Source organism: Scyliorhinus torazame, chromosome 15 (assembly GCF_047496885.1).
Source record: "Scyliorhinus torazame isolate Kashiwa2021f chromosome 15, sScyTor2.1, whole genome shotgun sequence".
NCBI lineage: Eukaryota > Metazoa > Chordata > Chondrichthyes > Carcharhiniformes > Scyliorhinidae > Scyliorhinus > Scyliorhinus torazame.
The window spans coordinates 105,988,835-106,005,865 of record NC_092721.1 but is presented as its reverse complement, the minus strand read 5'-3'; the positions used below and the strand labels follow the sequence as shown (position 1 = coordinate 106,005,865).

Genomic DNA, 17,031 nt, shown 5'->3' with positions numbered 1-17,031 from the left:
GGGCGGCCCAGGGGACGGCGGCAGACTCACCTGAGGCTGATGTAAGACCACCCCTCACACACACACTGGCGCTCAACGTACATGACACCCCCGCACGCTTCGGACAGAGCACAAAGGCAGCTTCTGTAGGCGTTAAAGTGATTTTAATAACAAAAAGTGCATACACGTGCCCTAGCCCCTGAAACTCGTCTGTGCCCTGCACCAGTGCCAAGTTACTCAGTGTCTAATTGTTTGGCCTTACGGGCCCTTTAACTACGTCTAGGTGATTCCCCAGACGGTACAGCAGAACTGGAGGTAGACTCCTGCGATTCCTGCCCTCTGACTCGGGATCCCTTTGGGCCAGGCTGCGGCCCGGGCGACTGGGATGGCAAGCTGCCAGCCTGTCCTGCCCGTTGCCCACCCGATGCACCTGGAACGGAAGGGGGGGGGGGGGGGGGAAAGAGTCCGAGTTGCTGCAGTGTTCCTGGACCTCCCCTACAGGGGCATCAGGGACGGGCGCCAGCAACTCCTCCTCCCTCGGGGTGCCCAATTGCCCCCAGGCCTCTACATGGGTCAGGGGTGCGAACGGACCGGCCATCCGATGTCCCTCCGACACCTGGCGCTGCCAGTCCTGTGGGCCCGTGCTCGTATCGACAAGGGTCTGCAGGTATGGAGCTCAGGGAGTTGGGCATCCCTGTCTGTGACTGTGCGATGCGGGCTAGCACATGGGCAATGGCGCCGATGCCCTCAGCGATGGCCTGCTGAGACTGGGCCATGGCCTGCTGAGACTGGGCCATGGCCTGCTGAGACAGGGCCACGGCGTTGAGCGCCTCTGCCATCTGCCGCTGGATCATGGCCTCCTGTGAGAGGGCAGCCATGTCCTGGGCCACAGACGCCGCCTGCACGGAAAGCCCCAGGCCTCGCATACTGCTCCCCATGTCTGACACCGTCGCACCCATTGCCTTCACCGCGGACGCCACCCGTGCGGTCTCGGCCTGGGTGGCACGCATGACCGGCACCACTCCCAGCTCCTGGACGCGGGTGCACTCCTCCACCTGCGGCTGCAGCCGCTGCAAGCCAACCGTCACCCTCTTCGCTCGTCCCAGGTTCGGTGGTTGCATCGGGGCTATGGGTTGGTGTGGTAACTCCAGGAACCCGGGATCCAGCTGCGCAGCAAATGTTCGCTTGCGCCAGGATGCCCTCCGACCTCCCGGCCCCTCTGCTGCTCCTACCTCCACCTGCTGTACCGGGACGGCTGTGTTGTGCACACCAGTGAGTGTACCAGATGCCTCATCACTAAAGTGCCCAACCGAGGGGAGTGTCTCTGCGATGGTGGAGGGTGTTGGAGACAGCAGTGGCGTTGAGTCGGGCGCATCGTCCAACTCTTGAGTCCATGGCACTTTGGGGTGGCGGTTCGTCTCCACCCATCCACTCTGAGTCACTGTCCTGTATTTCAGTTTCCTGGGTAGGGCTGTCCTGGGTAGTGGTTTCGTGGCTCGGCTGCGACGGGGGCCTATGGCTGCCCCCCTATTGCTCCAGGTCTCTCCGTCTTCCGTGGTCGCTGTGGGGCATCCTGCGGGCGTCGCGTGCCAGAGGGTCCGGGTCTCTCCGTATCCAGTGGTCGCCGTGGGGCATCCTGCGGGTGTCGCATGCCAGAGGGTCCGGGTCACTCCGTATCCCATGGTCACCCTGGGGCATCCTGCGGGCGTTGCGTGCCAGAGAGTCCGGGTATCTCCGTATCCCGTGGCCGCCCTGAGGCATCCTGTGGGCGGTCGGCATCTGCGGGGATGGATGCCTCGACGTTTGTTCCTGCAATACACAATGAAGCATGCATGGTTAGACACACAGGCGGTGATCAGGTGATATGGGGGAGGGGGGGATATGGGGGAGGGGGGATATGGGGACGGGCTGTCGGTGGGCTCCCGACCTCTGCATCGTCAACCTCCCGGTCCTCAGGTCCGCCAGCCAGTTCCAGGGTCCTTTCCTCATGTACGGTGAGTGGCCTCTCATCAGCTGGGCCCCCTCCAGTCCTCTCATGCTCCCTATTGTTGTGTGCGCGCTCCTCCTGTGGGGGGCGGATGGGTGGCAGGGGTAAAGGTCAAGTGTTAGACAGGTATATGAATGCATGCCATCGGTTGCGCGTATAGTGCAGAGGTTAGGGTTGGTTTCGTCTGGGGGTGTGCCGCACATCGGGCAGGGAGGTGGGGGGGGACTCACCCTGACAAGATCGTTCACCTTCTTGTGGCACTGGGTGTCTGTCCGTGGTGTCAGAGCCACAGCACTGACGGCCTCTGCCACCTCCCTCCACAGACGACGGCTGAGGCATGGAGCGACCCTGCGGCTGTGTCCGGGGGACAGGGACTCCCTCCTCTCCTCCACTGCGTCCAGGAGCGCCTCGATGTCGCGGTCCTGGAACTTCGGGGCTGCGGTGGGCGGCCATCTTGTCGGGTCTTCCGGGGTGGGGGGGCGCGTCTTTTGAGCCGTCATGCCGTGCAGCGTCACCATCCACGTTGGGCGACGCCATCGCGAATGGCGTCAAGCCACTGCTAGCCCATTTGGGGCCGGAGAATGTGCGTTGTTTGGGGGGGGGGGGGGCCGACGCCGGAGTGATCCGCGCCGTTTTTGGCACCGAGTCCCAGGCATCGCGCCAGTTTTCAGAGAATCCCGCCCAAGATCGCAACTTCTCGGTTTCATTCACCGTGTCGGTATTTTCCCATCTTTTTCTCTTCTGTGCCAATTTTTTCAAAGTGTATAACGTCGGTTGAAGGTCCTGTGCGCTAAGTAGTCGTTTCAGTGATTCTTCGCCGTGGGTCCAAAGGAAAAAAATGTCATCGATGTATCTGGTGTATAACGTCGGTTGAAGGTCCTGTGCGGTGAGTAGGTCCTGTTCAAACTTGTGCATGAAGATGTTGGCGTATTGGGGTGCGAATTTGGTCCCCATGGCTGTTCCGTGCGTCTGGATGAAGAACTTGTCGAAGGTGAAGACGTTGTGATCCAGAATGAAGCAGATGAGTTGCAGAATTGCATCTGGAGATTGGCAGTTGTCGGTGTTGAGTACTGAGGCAGTTGCAGCGATGCCGTCGTCATGGGGGATGCTGGTATAGAGTGCCGAGACGTCCATTGTGACGAGGAATGTTCCTAGTTCAACTGGTCCATGGCTGTTGAGTTTCTGTAGGAAGTCCGTCGTGTCGCGACAGAAGCTGGGCGTACCTTGTACGATGGGTTTCAAGATGCCCTCGATGTAGCCAGAGAGGTTCTCACACAGGGTCCCATTGCCTGAAACGATAGGACGGCCTGGTGTGTTGGCCTTGTGTATTTTCGGGAGGCAGTAGGGATCTCCAATGCGGGGAGTACGTGGGATGAGAGCACGTAGGGTGCTCTGAAGACCTGGATCCAAAGTCTTAATCAGTCTGTTAAGTTGGCGGATGTGTTCCTTGGTCGGATCTGCGGGTAACTGTCTGTAGTGTTCAGTTGTCGGTATACTTCTTTGCAGTAGTCCGTTCTGTTCAGTATGACAGTGGCCCCTCCTTTGTCTGCTGGTTTGTTGACGATGCTGCGGTTGGTCTCGAGAGCGGATGGCATTGCGTTGTGCTTGGGTGACGTTCGGGGCTGTCTTGTGAATGCGACTGATGAATCTGGCATTGACGCGACTCCTGACGGCTTGAGCATACATGTCGAGTCTAGGGCAGCGGCCTTCCGGAGGGGTCCTCTTTCCTCTTCGGTTGCCGTACCGCAGATCTCTCGGTCTGCTGTTCCGGTTCATTGATAGTCTGCTTGGGTTCGCTGTTGGCCTCTTGGGGTCTGTGGAAGAATTCCCGGAGCCTCATTCGCCTGATGAATTCCTCCGTGTCTGCCGCGAGACTGATGGGGTCCATTTTGGTGGTGGTGCAGAAATTGAGCCCTCTGCTGAGGACTTCGATTTTGTCTGGTTGAAGGGTGTCGTCTGACAAGTTGACAATAGATTTCCCTGTATTGTTTTCTACTGTGGTACCGGGGGTGGCTAGGTTGCTGCTGGTGGTGATGCCGAGTTTCTCAAGCTTCCTGTTCTTGGTATGCATATAGGTGGCATAGTATTGTTGTCTCATCTGTTTGGCGGTGTTCCGCAGCTGGTCTGCTGCGTCCTGAGCGCAAGTTGAGAATATGGCCTCTATCTTGGTTTCCAGGTTGCGTCGTCTGCTGTAGAGCTGGCGTACGAGGTGGTTGAGGAGTGTGAGAGAGGTGCGACGACAGAGTCTCTCAGCGTAGTCTGTGTCTGTTTGTAGGTCGACTTGAGTGGGTTTGTGATCTGTAGCCCTTTCGGGATCTTGTCTGCTTTCTTGCATCTTTGTAGAAACTTAATGTCAGTGTCTATATGCGCGATCTTCCTGGAGATCCTCTCCACTTTGAGCCGGCAGTTTGTGGTGTAGATGGTAGCCATGATGTGGAGATGCCGGCGTTGGACTGGAGTGAGCACAGTAAGAAGTTTTACAACACCAGGTTAAAGTCCAACAGGTTTGTTTCGATGTCACTAGCTTTCGGAGCGCTGCTCCTTCCTCAGGTGAATGAAGAGGTATGTTCCAGAAACATATATATAGACAGATTCAAAGATGCCAGACAATGCTTGGAATGCGACCATTAGCAGGTGATTAAATCTTTACAGATCCAGAGATGGGGCAACCCCAGGTTAAAGAGATGTGAATTGTGTCAAGCCAGGACAGTTGGTAGGATTTTGCAGGCCAGATGGTGGGGGATGAATGTAATGCAACATGAATCCCAGGTCCCGGTTGAGGCCGCACTCATGTGTGCGGAACTTGGCTATAAGTTTCTGCTCGGCGATTCTGCGTTGTTGCGCGGCCTGAAGGCCACCTTGGAGAACGCTTACCCGGAGATCAGAGGCTGAATGCCCTTGACTGCTGAATATGTTTCTGGAACATACCTCTTCAATCACCTGAGGAAGGAGCAGCGCTCCGAAAGCTAGTGACATCGAAACAAACCTGTTGGACTTTAACCTGGTGTTGTAAAACTTCTTACTATGCTCACCCCAGTCCAACGCCGGCATCTCCACATCAATTTTTTCAAAGTACGTTTCCTCTCCCAGAGTTGCAACCATCTGGATATTTCACACAACTAGTCCTGTGCATCCCTGATTACCTCATTGACTATTTTTCACTGTGCCCCACACTTAAATCGAAGTGTAATAATCTCCAATGTAAATGCCCAAATCGTTCCCCCGAGCCGAGTGGGTGGCTCTGCTTCCCACCCTCCAGCTGCAACCCTGCACTTTAACAAGTGACTAACAGTGAAGGACCGGATATTAGAGTTTACAGGCTCCGCTCCACCGAGGCCTCGACCGGCCCCAAGGCCGCTCCCCAACATCCCGCAAACATCCTCCGGGACCCCGCCAACTGTTGAGGATGTTAACACTGACCGATCCGCCAGAAACGTGTCTTCAAGCTCAATTCGCTATTCCTGTCCACTCTGCTGTAAAGTTTTTTTTTAAAAGGGGGGAGACCCGGAAGGGAATCCACCCGGACGATTGGCGCCGAAGCCCAGCTTCCGGGAACCTAAAGGGCGACGGACACGAGAACAATCCCCATTGGATGATCACTTCCGGCGGTATTTTCAGAAAAAAGAGTCTCCTTTAAAAAGCGGCGACGGCGAAAGTGCCGGTGAGTGTCAGGCGGCGGTCAGATGCACATAGCCTAGCTCTTTCTCGCTTCTCGGCCTTTTGACTAAGATCAAGTGTAATGTAGATTGAGCCTTTGGTTCAGATCTGGTATGTCTCTCTTGTGGGGACCATGAATTGGATTCAATTTGAATTCGTTTTTTGGAGCTGGGTTAGGGGTTCGCCCCTGACCCGCACTCTGAGCCCTGGCTTTGTAACTTTAAAAAAAGCCCTTTCTCTCATGGCGAATGTACAGCAACAACTATAATTTTGCCAAAAGGAGAATACTGCGGTTGCTAGAAATGCGACCTAAAACAGAAAATGCTGGGAATACTCAGCAGGTTGTTGTCAACATCAGTGTTGGAGAAGCTAAGTTAAAATTCCAGCTCCGCCACCTTTGGTCTGCACTGGAAAAAGTTAGAGATGTGACAGGTTTTGACTGAGGGGGGAGTGGGGCAAGGATAAAAGGAAAGGAGGCCCGTGATCGGATGGAAGACAGGAGACACTGAATTACGGAATGGCTAGTCTTCCAGGGCCAAAGGGAATGGATTTGGGGCAAGAAAGGAAACTTAAAGATGTGCCTCGAGCAGGTGTGCTGTTAACGGAAAGAGGAAAAACCTAGAAGAAGCAAAGAAAAGGAAATAAAATGGGTGCTGAGATTTTGAGCTTAATGTTGAGTCCATAGGCTCTAAAGTATCTAATTGAAAGTCGTAACTGGGACAGTACAGTAGGCCAAAGACCAAAATATCAGTGTGAGAACAGAGGTGTTCCGCAAAGCGGTCACCCGGTCTGTGTTTGGGCACCTCCTATGTAGAGGAGGCCAACTGTGGTCTAAACTGAAAGAAGGATGTGTAAATCACTGCTTCATCTGGAAGGAATGTTTGAGACCGTGGATGGTGAGGAGAGAGGAGGTAAAAAGGCAGGTGTTACCTGATTTTAATTTATTGTCACATGTACCGAAGTACAGTGAAAAGTATTTTTCTGCGGCCAAGGGAACGTACACAGTACATACATGGTAGACAAAAAAGAATAATCAACAGAGTACATTGACAAATGATACATTGACAAACAGTGATTGGTTGCAGTGCGGAACAAGGACCAAACAAAGCAAATACATGAGCAAGAGCAGCATAGGGTGTTGTGAATAGTGTTCTTCTAGGGAACAGATCAGTCCGAGGGAGAGTCGTTGAGTCTAGTAGCTGTGCGAAGAAGCTGTTCCTATGTCTGGATGTACGGGTCTTCAGACTGTACCTTCTGCCTGATGGAAGGGTCTGGAAGAAGGCAAAGCCTAGGTGGGAGGGGTCTCTGAAAATGCTGTTTGCCTTCCTGAGGCAGAGGGACGTGGATACAGAATCAATGTGAGGGTGGCAAGCTTGTGTGATGCGTTGGGCTGAGTTCACTACACTCTGCAGTTCCTTGTGATCTTGGGCCGAGCAGTTGCCATACCAAGCTGTGATGCAGCCGGATAGGATACTCTCTATGGCACAGCTGTAGACGTTTGTGAGAGTCGATGCAGACATGCCGAATTTCTTTAACTTCTGTAGGAAGTAGAGACGTTGTTAGGCTTTCTTGACTGTTCCATCAATGTTAGTGGACGAGGACAGACTGTTGGTGATGGTGACCTTCCCCAAGAGCTTACCATCTCCACTTCCGAGCCATTGATGCAGACGACGACGGGGGTCGTGCTACGCTTCCTGAAGTCGATGATCAATTCCTTGCTCTTTCCGACATTTAGAGAGAGGTTGTTTACGGCACACCATGCAGCCAAGTGATCTGTCTCCCTTCTGTAGTCTGAATCGTCGTTGTTTGAGATATGACCCACCACAGTCGTATCATCCGCAAACTTATAGATTGAGTTGGAGTTAAATCTTCCCACACAGTCGTGTGTGTATAGAGAGTACAGTAGAGGACTGAGCACACATCCTTGCGGGGCCCCGGTGTTGAGGACTATTGTAGAGGAGGTGCTGTTGCCAATCTTGACAGATTGCAGTCTGTTGGTGAGGCAGTCAAGGATCCAGCTGCACAGGGAGGGGTCAAGTCCAAGATTGCAGAGTTTGGTTATAAGTCTCATCAGGGTAATGGTGTTGAAGGCGGAGCTGTAGTCTTGTGAACAGCAGTCTCACGTAGGTGTCCTTGTTGTCAAGGCATTCGAGTGTTGATTCTCGAGCCAGAGAGATAGCATCTGCTGTGGACCGGTTGCCGTGATAGGCAATGGATCGAGACCGTCTGGGAGGCAGGCGTTGATCCTTCTCATGACTAGCCACTCAAAGCATTTCATGATAATAGATGTAAGGGCCACCGGCCGGTAGTCGTTGAGGCACACTACCTTGTTCTTCTTTGGTACTGGTATTATGGTAGTCTTCTCTGTTTGCATGGAAAGGTGCTGTAGGAAGTAGTTAAGGTGTTGGGATGACTGAGGTGTGGATCACAGAGAGATTGGTCCCTTTCGACTCCTGGGAGGGAAAGGGAAGATATATTTGGTGGTGGTATCATGCTGAAAGTGGAGGGAAATAATCTACATGGAAAATTAGGACAAGGGCAATCGTATTGCAGTTCTAGGAGGGATGGTAAGGGGTGAGAGCAGAAGTGCGGGAAATGTGGCAGACACAATCGAGGGCTCTGACAACCAAGGTGCGGTAGAATCTTCGGTTGAGAAAAAAAATGGACATCTTGTGAGCGGTTTAGGTATTCCGGATCCAAAGGGACTATCATACTAACCTATTTCAGGCTAAGCCACCAAAAGAAGGAAATCTGTGTCTCTGGTAAGACTCCAAATAGCTCTCATGAGGAGAGGCTACTTTTCTGTGTCCCAAACAATTAAATAGGATTTCAGTTACTTTTTAATGGGCTGTGTATGTTTGAAAAAGGCACTTATGACTAAACCCCCACCCCTATCGGTCGTGGATCCTTGTCATTTAAGACTTCCTAAATGAGTGTCTAGGATCTAAAACTTATTGAGAGTAAGACTGCACAGTTTTATTATAAGATATTCTCAATTGATACATACAGAATTGCAAAGTTAAAAATATGAATTGATTAACAGTCCTTTGTTATCTGCTAACAAACTAACTTCTCTAAGAGAAGGATACATCTAAACATTTAAAATCCTAAAATATCTCATCAATTTCCAATACATTTTAATAGAAACATACTTACAAAAACCACAGTGGTCTTTGTTTGATGAAACCGGCTGAGGAAAAGAATTTTCACGCATTCTTAGCAGGCGAGAGAGTGAGTGATGATTCTGCCAATCTGCTTGTCTTTTATACATATTTCTCCCTATTTAGTGTGCGGCCATCCCTGTGTCTTATCTCCCCCACTGGGCAATTTCCTATAGCCAAATAGCCAGGTTTGTGGTTTATCAACAATGTGATTTAATGATCTTAGTGCCTGCTTGAATGTCAGATGTCTAAGATCTATGGTCTGACAGGGAGTTGTTGGAGACTTTTGTCTATTCATAGAATTTACACTGCAGAAGGAGGCCATTCGGCCCATCGAGTCTGCACTGGCTCTTGGAAAGAGCACCCTACCCAAGGTCAACACCTCCACCCTATCCCCATAACCCAGTAACCCCACCCAACACGAAGGGCAATTTTGGACACTAAGGGCAATTTATCATGGCCAATCTACCTAACCTGCACATCTTTGGACTGTGGGAGGAAACCGGATCACCTGGAGGAAACCCACGCACACACGGTGAGGATGTGCAGACTCCGCACAGACAGTGACCCAAGCCGGAATCGAACCTGGGACCCTGGAGCTGTGAAGCAATTGTGCTATCCACAATGCTACCGTTCTTAATGTGTCAAGATTCTTAAATATATAGATGTCCAGATAGCCGCTATTCCAAATGGCATTATCTTAAGTTTCAACGGTTATATAGTTAAGAAGGAAGTTTGCTTAATTTATATGACTTGTTATCTCTGTATACCTTCCTGGATGGGCTGTAATTTCCCAGGGTGGACAAGAAGTTGGTAAGGGATTGGGGGCACCGTATCAGTCGATTATCAATTGACCCACTACAAACATTGTCCATTCCACCTTTGAACGTTTTGACTGAAGAATTTCACTATTTTGTCTTACTCTAATATGAAAAGGTTATTAACTCTATGGTCTTGTGTTGTACTCTTTTTCCTAGGGAACCTCATGAATGGAAATAGATCCTTTGTGATTGCCTCAATATTATGTCTTCATGACACTTGTTTTCTATATCCAGCTTGCCACAAATGTGGATCGCGGTTACTTTTAAATCTTGGCAGGTAAGAAATTAAGGTGACTTAAGTGTTTTCAGATGAAAATAATATTACACTACATCACAGAATTTAATATATCATTCCATATTTGTCTGTTTTTCTATTTAAACCTCTGCCCGTGCATTTTGAATTATAGCGTTCTTTCATTCTAGATTTTAGTAATATCTATCAACATTTTGAAGCTGTGAGGATTGACACAACTTATTTTACAGTCTTCCGTTATACCCAGCTTAGATTGGCATTTGAAAATATTAATTGAATCGCTCTGATGACTATGGAGTTCTTCTTCCCTTTGAGAAATTTCTCATTTTGGCAATTGGATTAAGATTGGGAATTTACCGTACGAGAAATTTTAGGATTAACCCCATATTTATCACTGTGAAAAATAAATTGATATATCAACACAATTCATAATTATTCCTTTCCATTTTGTGTAGCATCCTGGAGAATCTATAATAACCTGGGAATATAATTTATATTTCATAAACTAACCCAATACAGAAGAACGAATGTGAGAATATTAATTGCATCCAATGGGTTCAAGCCCCCATCAATGATCAGTGTGCAATATAGGCCAGTATTTCAGTGTGGTACTGAAGGAATGCTGTTTGCTTTAATCATATCTTTTTGATAAGGCATTATACCAAAAAGAATAACTGTTCAGGCGAAAATAAAAGATCCAATGGCATTATTTTAAAAAATATATTTTAGTGTCTGAACCCTAAATTCTCAATCAACACTAAATATCAACTTGTAGTTTTAATATAGTAAAACACCCTGACACTTTTTCACAGGGGTGCTGTTAGACAAAATAAAGACAGGCTTGCATTTATATAGTGCCCTTCATGACCATCGAACATCCCGGCCACAAACTTTTTTTTTTGAAGTGTTGTCACTGTTGTAGTGCAGGAAAATTGGACACCAAGCCACAAAGAGGTGACATTAGGACATGTGACCAGAACCTTGGCCAAAGAGTGGGATTTAAGGAGTGCCTTAAAAAAGGAGAGAGATAGGACCAGAGAGGTTAGGGAGAGAATAACTTGGCACCGGGAAAGCTAAAGACATGGCCACCAAGGACAAAGGAAATCGCAGATTGGCGAAATGCAGAATTTACAGAGGGTTCCGGGGCTGGAGATGATTAGAGGTAGGAATGGGCAAGGCCATGGAGGGATTTGAGCATTAGAATGAAAATTTTAAATTCAATGTTTTGCTGACCTAGACTCAGCAAAACCTAGGGCTGCGATCAGAGCGAATGATGGGTGAACATGATTTGGTGTGAACTGGGGTGCAGGCAATAAGAGTTTTGATTGAGCTCAAGTTTCCAGAGGGTGGAGGAGGAAAAGCTGGAAGAGTTGAGTCTGAAGAGGAAGGAACTCTCCATTGGTTTGAGCCAAACCTAGAAAAAAAGGAAGATGGTTGCGATTTTTTTTTTTTTTTTTTTTTTGAACGCCAATCATGTCAGCTCCAGGATATAACTGCAGGAGTTTCTAGGTTAGTTTCCGAAACCTACACATCTTCAGCTGCGTCATTGACCTTACTTCCAACATATGGTCAGAAGTGAGGATGTTCACTGATGATTACATGGTGTTCGGTATCATTCGCAACTCTTCAGATACTGAATCAGTCCATGCTCACAAGCAGCAAGACCTAGACAAAGTTCAGGCTTGGGATAATAAGTGGCAAGTGATGTACATGCCACGCAAGTGTCAGACAATGACCATCTCCAACAAGATAGAATCTAACCATCTCCCCTTGACATTCAATAACATCATAATAATAATCTTTATTGTCACAAATAGGCTTACATATTACCATCACTGAATCCTCCGCCATAAAAGTCCTGGGCCGGCTTCCGGTGACGGCGGGCGGGAGGCAGCCGCACAATGGAGGGCTCCCGTTCGCGAACGGCATTTTCAGGGCTTTAAGCCCGGTCCCAGGGTCCACGGAGGCAGCAAAAGCAGGGAGAAGGCACAGAGGAGGCACAGTGAAGGCACAGTAAAGGAAGATGTCGAGGGTGAGCAGAAAAACGGCCGTAAAAAAACAGCTGAAGGTCCGTCGGGGAGTGGAAAGGTCACCGCGGGGTCACCAAGGAAAATGGAGGCTGGAGCACTTGGGGAGGCCGCATTGCTTACGGCTGAAGAAATAACTAAGGTGATGGCTGCGAAATTCGAAAGGCAGTTTACAAAATACATGGAGACAATGAGGAAGGAGGTGAGAGAGGTTTTGAGTGTGCTGGTGGAGGAGGTGATTTCCCCGGTAGCGGTGGTGAGCGCAGTGGCGGAGGTGCGGGAGTAAGGGGAGGCGCTGAAGGAAGTGGAGGAGAAATTATTGCAGCACAGTGATCAACTTACCTCGATGCAGAAGGAGATGCGGAAGGTGATGGAGATTAACAAGGATCTGCGAGGAAAAATGGAAGACCTGGAAAACAGATCCAGGCGACAGAATTTGACGATTGTGGGGCTGCCCGACGGAGTTGAAGGACCGAGGCCGACTGAGTATTTTGCCGCGATGCTGGCAAAACTATTGGGGGAGGGGGAGGATCCTTCCCGATATGAACTGGACCGGGCTCATCGGCCGTGGAGGCCTGTACCAAAGGCGAGTGAGCCGCCAAGGGTAATGACTCTGTGCTTCTGAAGTTACAGTGTGAAGGAAAAGGTCCTGTGCTGGCCAAGCAGAAGCGGGTGGTGCAGTGGGCTGGAGCTGGTATACGTGTATACCAGGACTTAACGGTGGAGCTGGCGAGGAGGCGGGCTGCCTTCAACCGGGTGAAGAGGGCACTGTACATTAGTAAGGTGCAGTGCGGCATTGTATATCCAGCGAAGCTGAGGGTGACTTACAAGCTCAAGGACTTTTATTTTGGAACGGCGGAAGCAGCGGAGGAGTTTGCGAAGGCAGAAGGACTGTGGCAGAATTGAGAAATGGCCATGTGCCGATGTAACCTCATGACTGTATTTTCTTCTTTTTTGTTTCACTGCGTGCGGGTGTATAGGCTAAAGGAGCCAATGTTGTATATATTTGGACAAGGGAAGTGATGGGACTTTCACTCAAAATTAGGGCTCTTTGGGGTATAGGTGGATATGCGGGGTTTGTGTGCTAAAAGGGGATTTCTGGGCTTTCCTAGGGCCGGGCCAGGGGGAAAGGGACCCAGGCGGGGGCCTCCATGCTGGCTGGTTTAAGCCGGCCAGTGAACGGGAGTGAGGTGGGGGGGGAGGGGCTGCGGCCATTGGAGCCTGGCAGAACAGGGTCCGAGTGGTCTCGCCGGGGTGGAAAGTTGGGGGGATGGAACCGAGGTTGGGGGGAGGAGTTTTACAAGAGGCAGTGGACGGGAGGGGGGGGGTTTACAACTCTTGGGTATCATGTACGGTACTCTTTCAGAGGTTGGATGGCGTTGAGTGTAGGGGGGGGTAGTGGACTCTATAGATTAATGGTGACCATGGGCGGTTCCCGGACTCCTTTTTTTTTCCTCCTTTTTTTTTGTTTCCACCGTGGGAGGGTTTGTTTTATTGGATGCATATATTGACAGGTGGGCCGTTGTTTGGGGTGGTGGGAGGATGGGATCGTTGTTATTGTTAAGGGGATTGATTTTGTATTTGTTACCATTTACTGTTTGTGGGCGGGGTGTAAATTTTGGAGGAAAATGTGAAAATGGAGAATAAAAACATTTTTTTAAAAAAGTCCTGGGCCAGGATTGGCCAGAAACCGAACTGAACCAGCTATATAAATACTGTGGCTATTAGGGCAGGTCAGAGGCTGGAAGTTCTGCAGAGAGTTACTCGCCTCCTGACTCCCCAAAGTCTTTCTGCCATTTAAAAGACACAAATTGAATATCCCCACTTGCCTGGATGAGTACACTCCAACAACACTCGAGGCCTGATTGGTCCCATCCATCAAATTAATCATTCACTGACACACAGTGGCAGCAGTGTGTACCATCTGCAATAACTCAAATGCTCTTTCAAAATCAATTTTCATAGCCACAACCACTACCACCTAGAATGCTGCGGACAACAGATACAGGGACTGCAGCGGTTCAAGAAGGAGCTCACCACCTCCTTCTCAAGGGCAATTAAGGATCAGCAACAAATATTGGCTTTTCCAACAGTGCAACATTCCCTAACAAATTTTAAACACTTCAGTATTAAATGACCGAATGTAGAATTTTCCTTTTTTAATTCATATTTCCCATGTCAACAGTGACTGAATTGCTGTAATTTTATCTCTGTTCATATGGAGCTTCCAAGCAAATTTTAAATAAGCATCTTGACAATTGCTTTCTTTTGACATTTTATAACAAACCAGATGTAATTTTGTTGCTGATGATAGTTGTTCTTTTCTGGTCTTTGGCAATCATGGGCGAATCATAGAATTTACAGTGCAGAAGGAGGGCTTTGGCTCTTGGGTTCTGCACCGGCCCTTGGAAAGAGTATCCCACCCAAGCCCACACCTCCACCCTATCCCAGTAACCCCACCTATGCACACTTGACGGGCAATTTAGCGTGGCCAATCCACCTAACCTTCTCATCTTTGGACTGTGGGAGCAAACCGGAGCGCCCGGAGAAGACCCACACAGACACGGGGAGAAAGTGCAAACTCCACACAGACAGTCACCCGAGGTGTAATTGAACCTGGGACCCTTGAGCTGGGAGGCAGTAGTGCTAATCACTGTGCCACCCTACACTGTATGTGTGCATTCAATTCTTCCAGTCGCAAGGTGTGCAGTGCAACTTTCTATGTAATACAAGCATAAGAAATGTGTGTCTTGTGAAAACTGAATTACGGTGATTTTTTTGCCCCCAATTCTTCTGTAGGTTCCATTGCCCAAAAGATGCCTGTGAGTCCACAGCAGAGAATACAAATTACAGATATAGACTTTCTGTTAAAGCTTCTAGGGAAAATGAGATATTTAACATTACCGTCTTTGGGAGCTGCCTCGAACCTTATTTTGGAACAACAGCAGGATGTCTACACAGGTAAAAATTAAATATTTTAAAACATCTTGGTAACACCATCAGCCCTGATTATAAAATGTAAAGTTTCAATACCTATAGACAAAGAATAGCCTATTGTGGCATAATAATTGGATCCTTCAACAATCTAAGTTTCAAAATAACGCTTAAAGTATTTTAATATAAAAGCAAATTATTGCGGAAACAAAAACAGAAATTGCTGGACAAATCTCAGCAGGTCTGACAGCATCTGTGGAAAGAAAAGGGAACTAATGTCTCGAGTCTGGATGACTCTTTGTCAAAGCTGAAGTAAAGCTACAGTATTTTGATTGCTGAAAAAAATGCACACCTTTCGAATGGTGCATATATTACAAAATTTTGAAATACATATCACATTCAGAACGCAGAGAATGGTTGATCCCTAATACAAAAGTATATTATCAGTTCTATTTCTATTCAATTTGTAGAAACAGAGAATAAACAACAACACAAAAGTCTTAATTAATCATTATAGTCGAGAGAAGTAGCAAAAGACAGGTTGCAATTTTTTATTGAAGATTATGAAGTTAGTCACATAGAACATCTATTTGATCAGGTAGTTTATTAAATATAGTTTTTTTTTTTAATACAGCACTTTGCCAAGACCACGCAAGTGATGTATCATATGATGAGCAACCTTGTTCTACAATGAGATATAAAAGGGATATGTTAGAAAAAGGATTCTAAGCCATCTTAAATGAGTGTGTGAACATGTACTGTTAAGGATCTTTTTGTTGGCAAGTAGTTAGTGCTTGTTATTTTGCACATTTAATGAACACCATGATCAGCACACCATGTATAACAGCAAAGCAATATGCAAAAATCAACATACCTATTCGTTTAGAAAGTTGAACATTTGGTAAATTTCCGAAAGGAAAATCTGGGAATGCTGAAAATAAAAACTGAAAATGCTGGAAATACTCAGCAAGTCTGGTCACATTTGTGGAGAGAGAAACAGAGTTAACATTTCAAGTTGTGACCATTGTTCGGTAAGACTTTTCCCGATACATGTTGATTTCAATTTTGCCAGATCATCTTGATGCTATATTCACTCAAATACTGCTTTGATGTCAAGGGCTATCACTCTCTCCTCACCTCTAGAATTCTCTCCTCATCTCTAGAATTCAGCCCATTTGTCCATGTTTAAACCAAGGCTGTAATGAAGTCTGAAGCCAACTGGCCGTAGCAGAACTCAAACTGAGCATTAGTGAGCAGAGTATTGGTGAGTAACACCACTTGGAAGGTGTTATCGACATTGCTATCATCACTTTTCTGATGATTGAGAGTAGGCTGATAGGGCAAGAATTGGCTACGTTGGTTTGTGTACCGGGCATACCTGGACAATTTTCCGCTTAGTTGTGTTGATGTTGTTTTGCAAATGTACTGGAATAGCTTGGCCCAGGGCACCATTTATTATGGAATACAATCTTCCATATCAGAGCAAATATATTATGAGAGTTCATAGCCTATCCAGTGCAATAAGCCCACATCCTGGTGTTTTGTGGAATTAAAACAAATTGGCTGAAAACTGGCTCTGTGATGGAGATCTCTGGGAGATGCTGAGACAAACATTTACTTGGCACTTGTGTCAGAAAATGGGTGTAAATGCCTTATGTATTGTACTGTACTCATGTGCTGGCCTCCCGCATCATAGAATCATAGAATTTACAGTGCAGAAGAAGACCATTCGGCCCATCGAGTCTGCACCAGCCCTTGGAAAGAGTGCCCTACCCAAGCCCAAACCTCCACCCTATCCCCATAACCCAGTAACCCCACCCGACCTTTTTGGACATCAAAGGCAATTTGGCATGGCCAATCCACCTAACCCGCACATCTTTGGACTGTGGGAGGAAATCAGTGCATCCAGAGGAAACCCACGCAGATTCGGGGAGAACGTGCAGACTCTGCACAGACAGTGACCCAAGCCTGGAATCAAACCTGGAACCCTGGAGCTGTGAAGCAACTGTGCTGCCCATGCTGCAACATTAAAGTTAGGGTGTTTTTAGCACCTCCTCCTCCAATTGTTTAATAATCTGACACCATTCACAACTGGATATAACAGACTGCAGAGCTTTGATCTGATCCATTCTTTGAGAGTTCAGAACCTAGAACAGTACAGCACAGTACAGGCCCTTCAGCTCACAATGTTGTGCTGACCATTTATCCTAAT

General features: G+C 48.1%; 2 protein-coding genes across 2 annotated transcripts in view; one reads left to right on the top strand and one right to left on the bottom strand.

Annotated features, from left to right (window-relative positions):
- Nucleotides 1-134: 134 nt before the first annotated feature.
- On the bottom strand, nt 135-4,435 carry LOC140391738 (uncharacterized). Its single transcript, XM_072476548.1, has 2 exons — nt 2,678-4,435; nt 135-1,788 (listed from the first exon to the last, which is right to left on the bottom strand). The coding sequence occupies exons 1-2, from the start codon at nt 3,740-3,742 to the stop codon at nt 1,507-1,509; spliced, it is 1,347 nt and encodes a 448-aa protein (XP_072332649.1). The 5' UTR covers nt 3,743-4,435; the 3' UTR covers nt 135-1,506.
- Nucleotides 4,436-5,545: 1,110 nt separating this feature from the next.
- ddias (DNA damage-induced apoptosis suppressor) overlaps nt 5,546-17,031 on the top strand; it is a 45,536-nt gene continuing 34,050 nt past the window's right edge. The window contains exons 1-3 of the mRNA XM_072476547.1: nt 5,546-5,627; nt 9,762-9,882; nt 14,685-14,846. Of these exons, the coding sequence (XP_072332648.1) occupies nt 9,770-9,882; nt 14,685-14,846 (275 nt within the window). The 5' untranslated portion in view covers nt 5,546-5,627; nt 9,762-9,769. The remainder of the gene's footprint in view (nt 5,628-9,761; nt 9,883-14,684; nt 14,847-17,031) is intronic.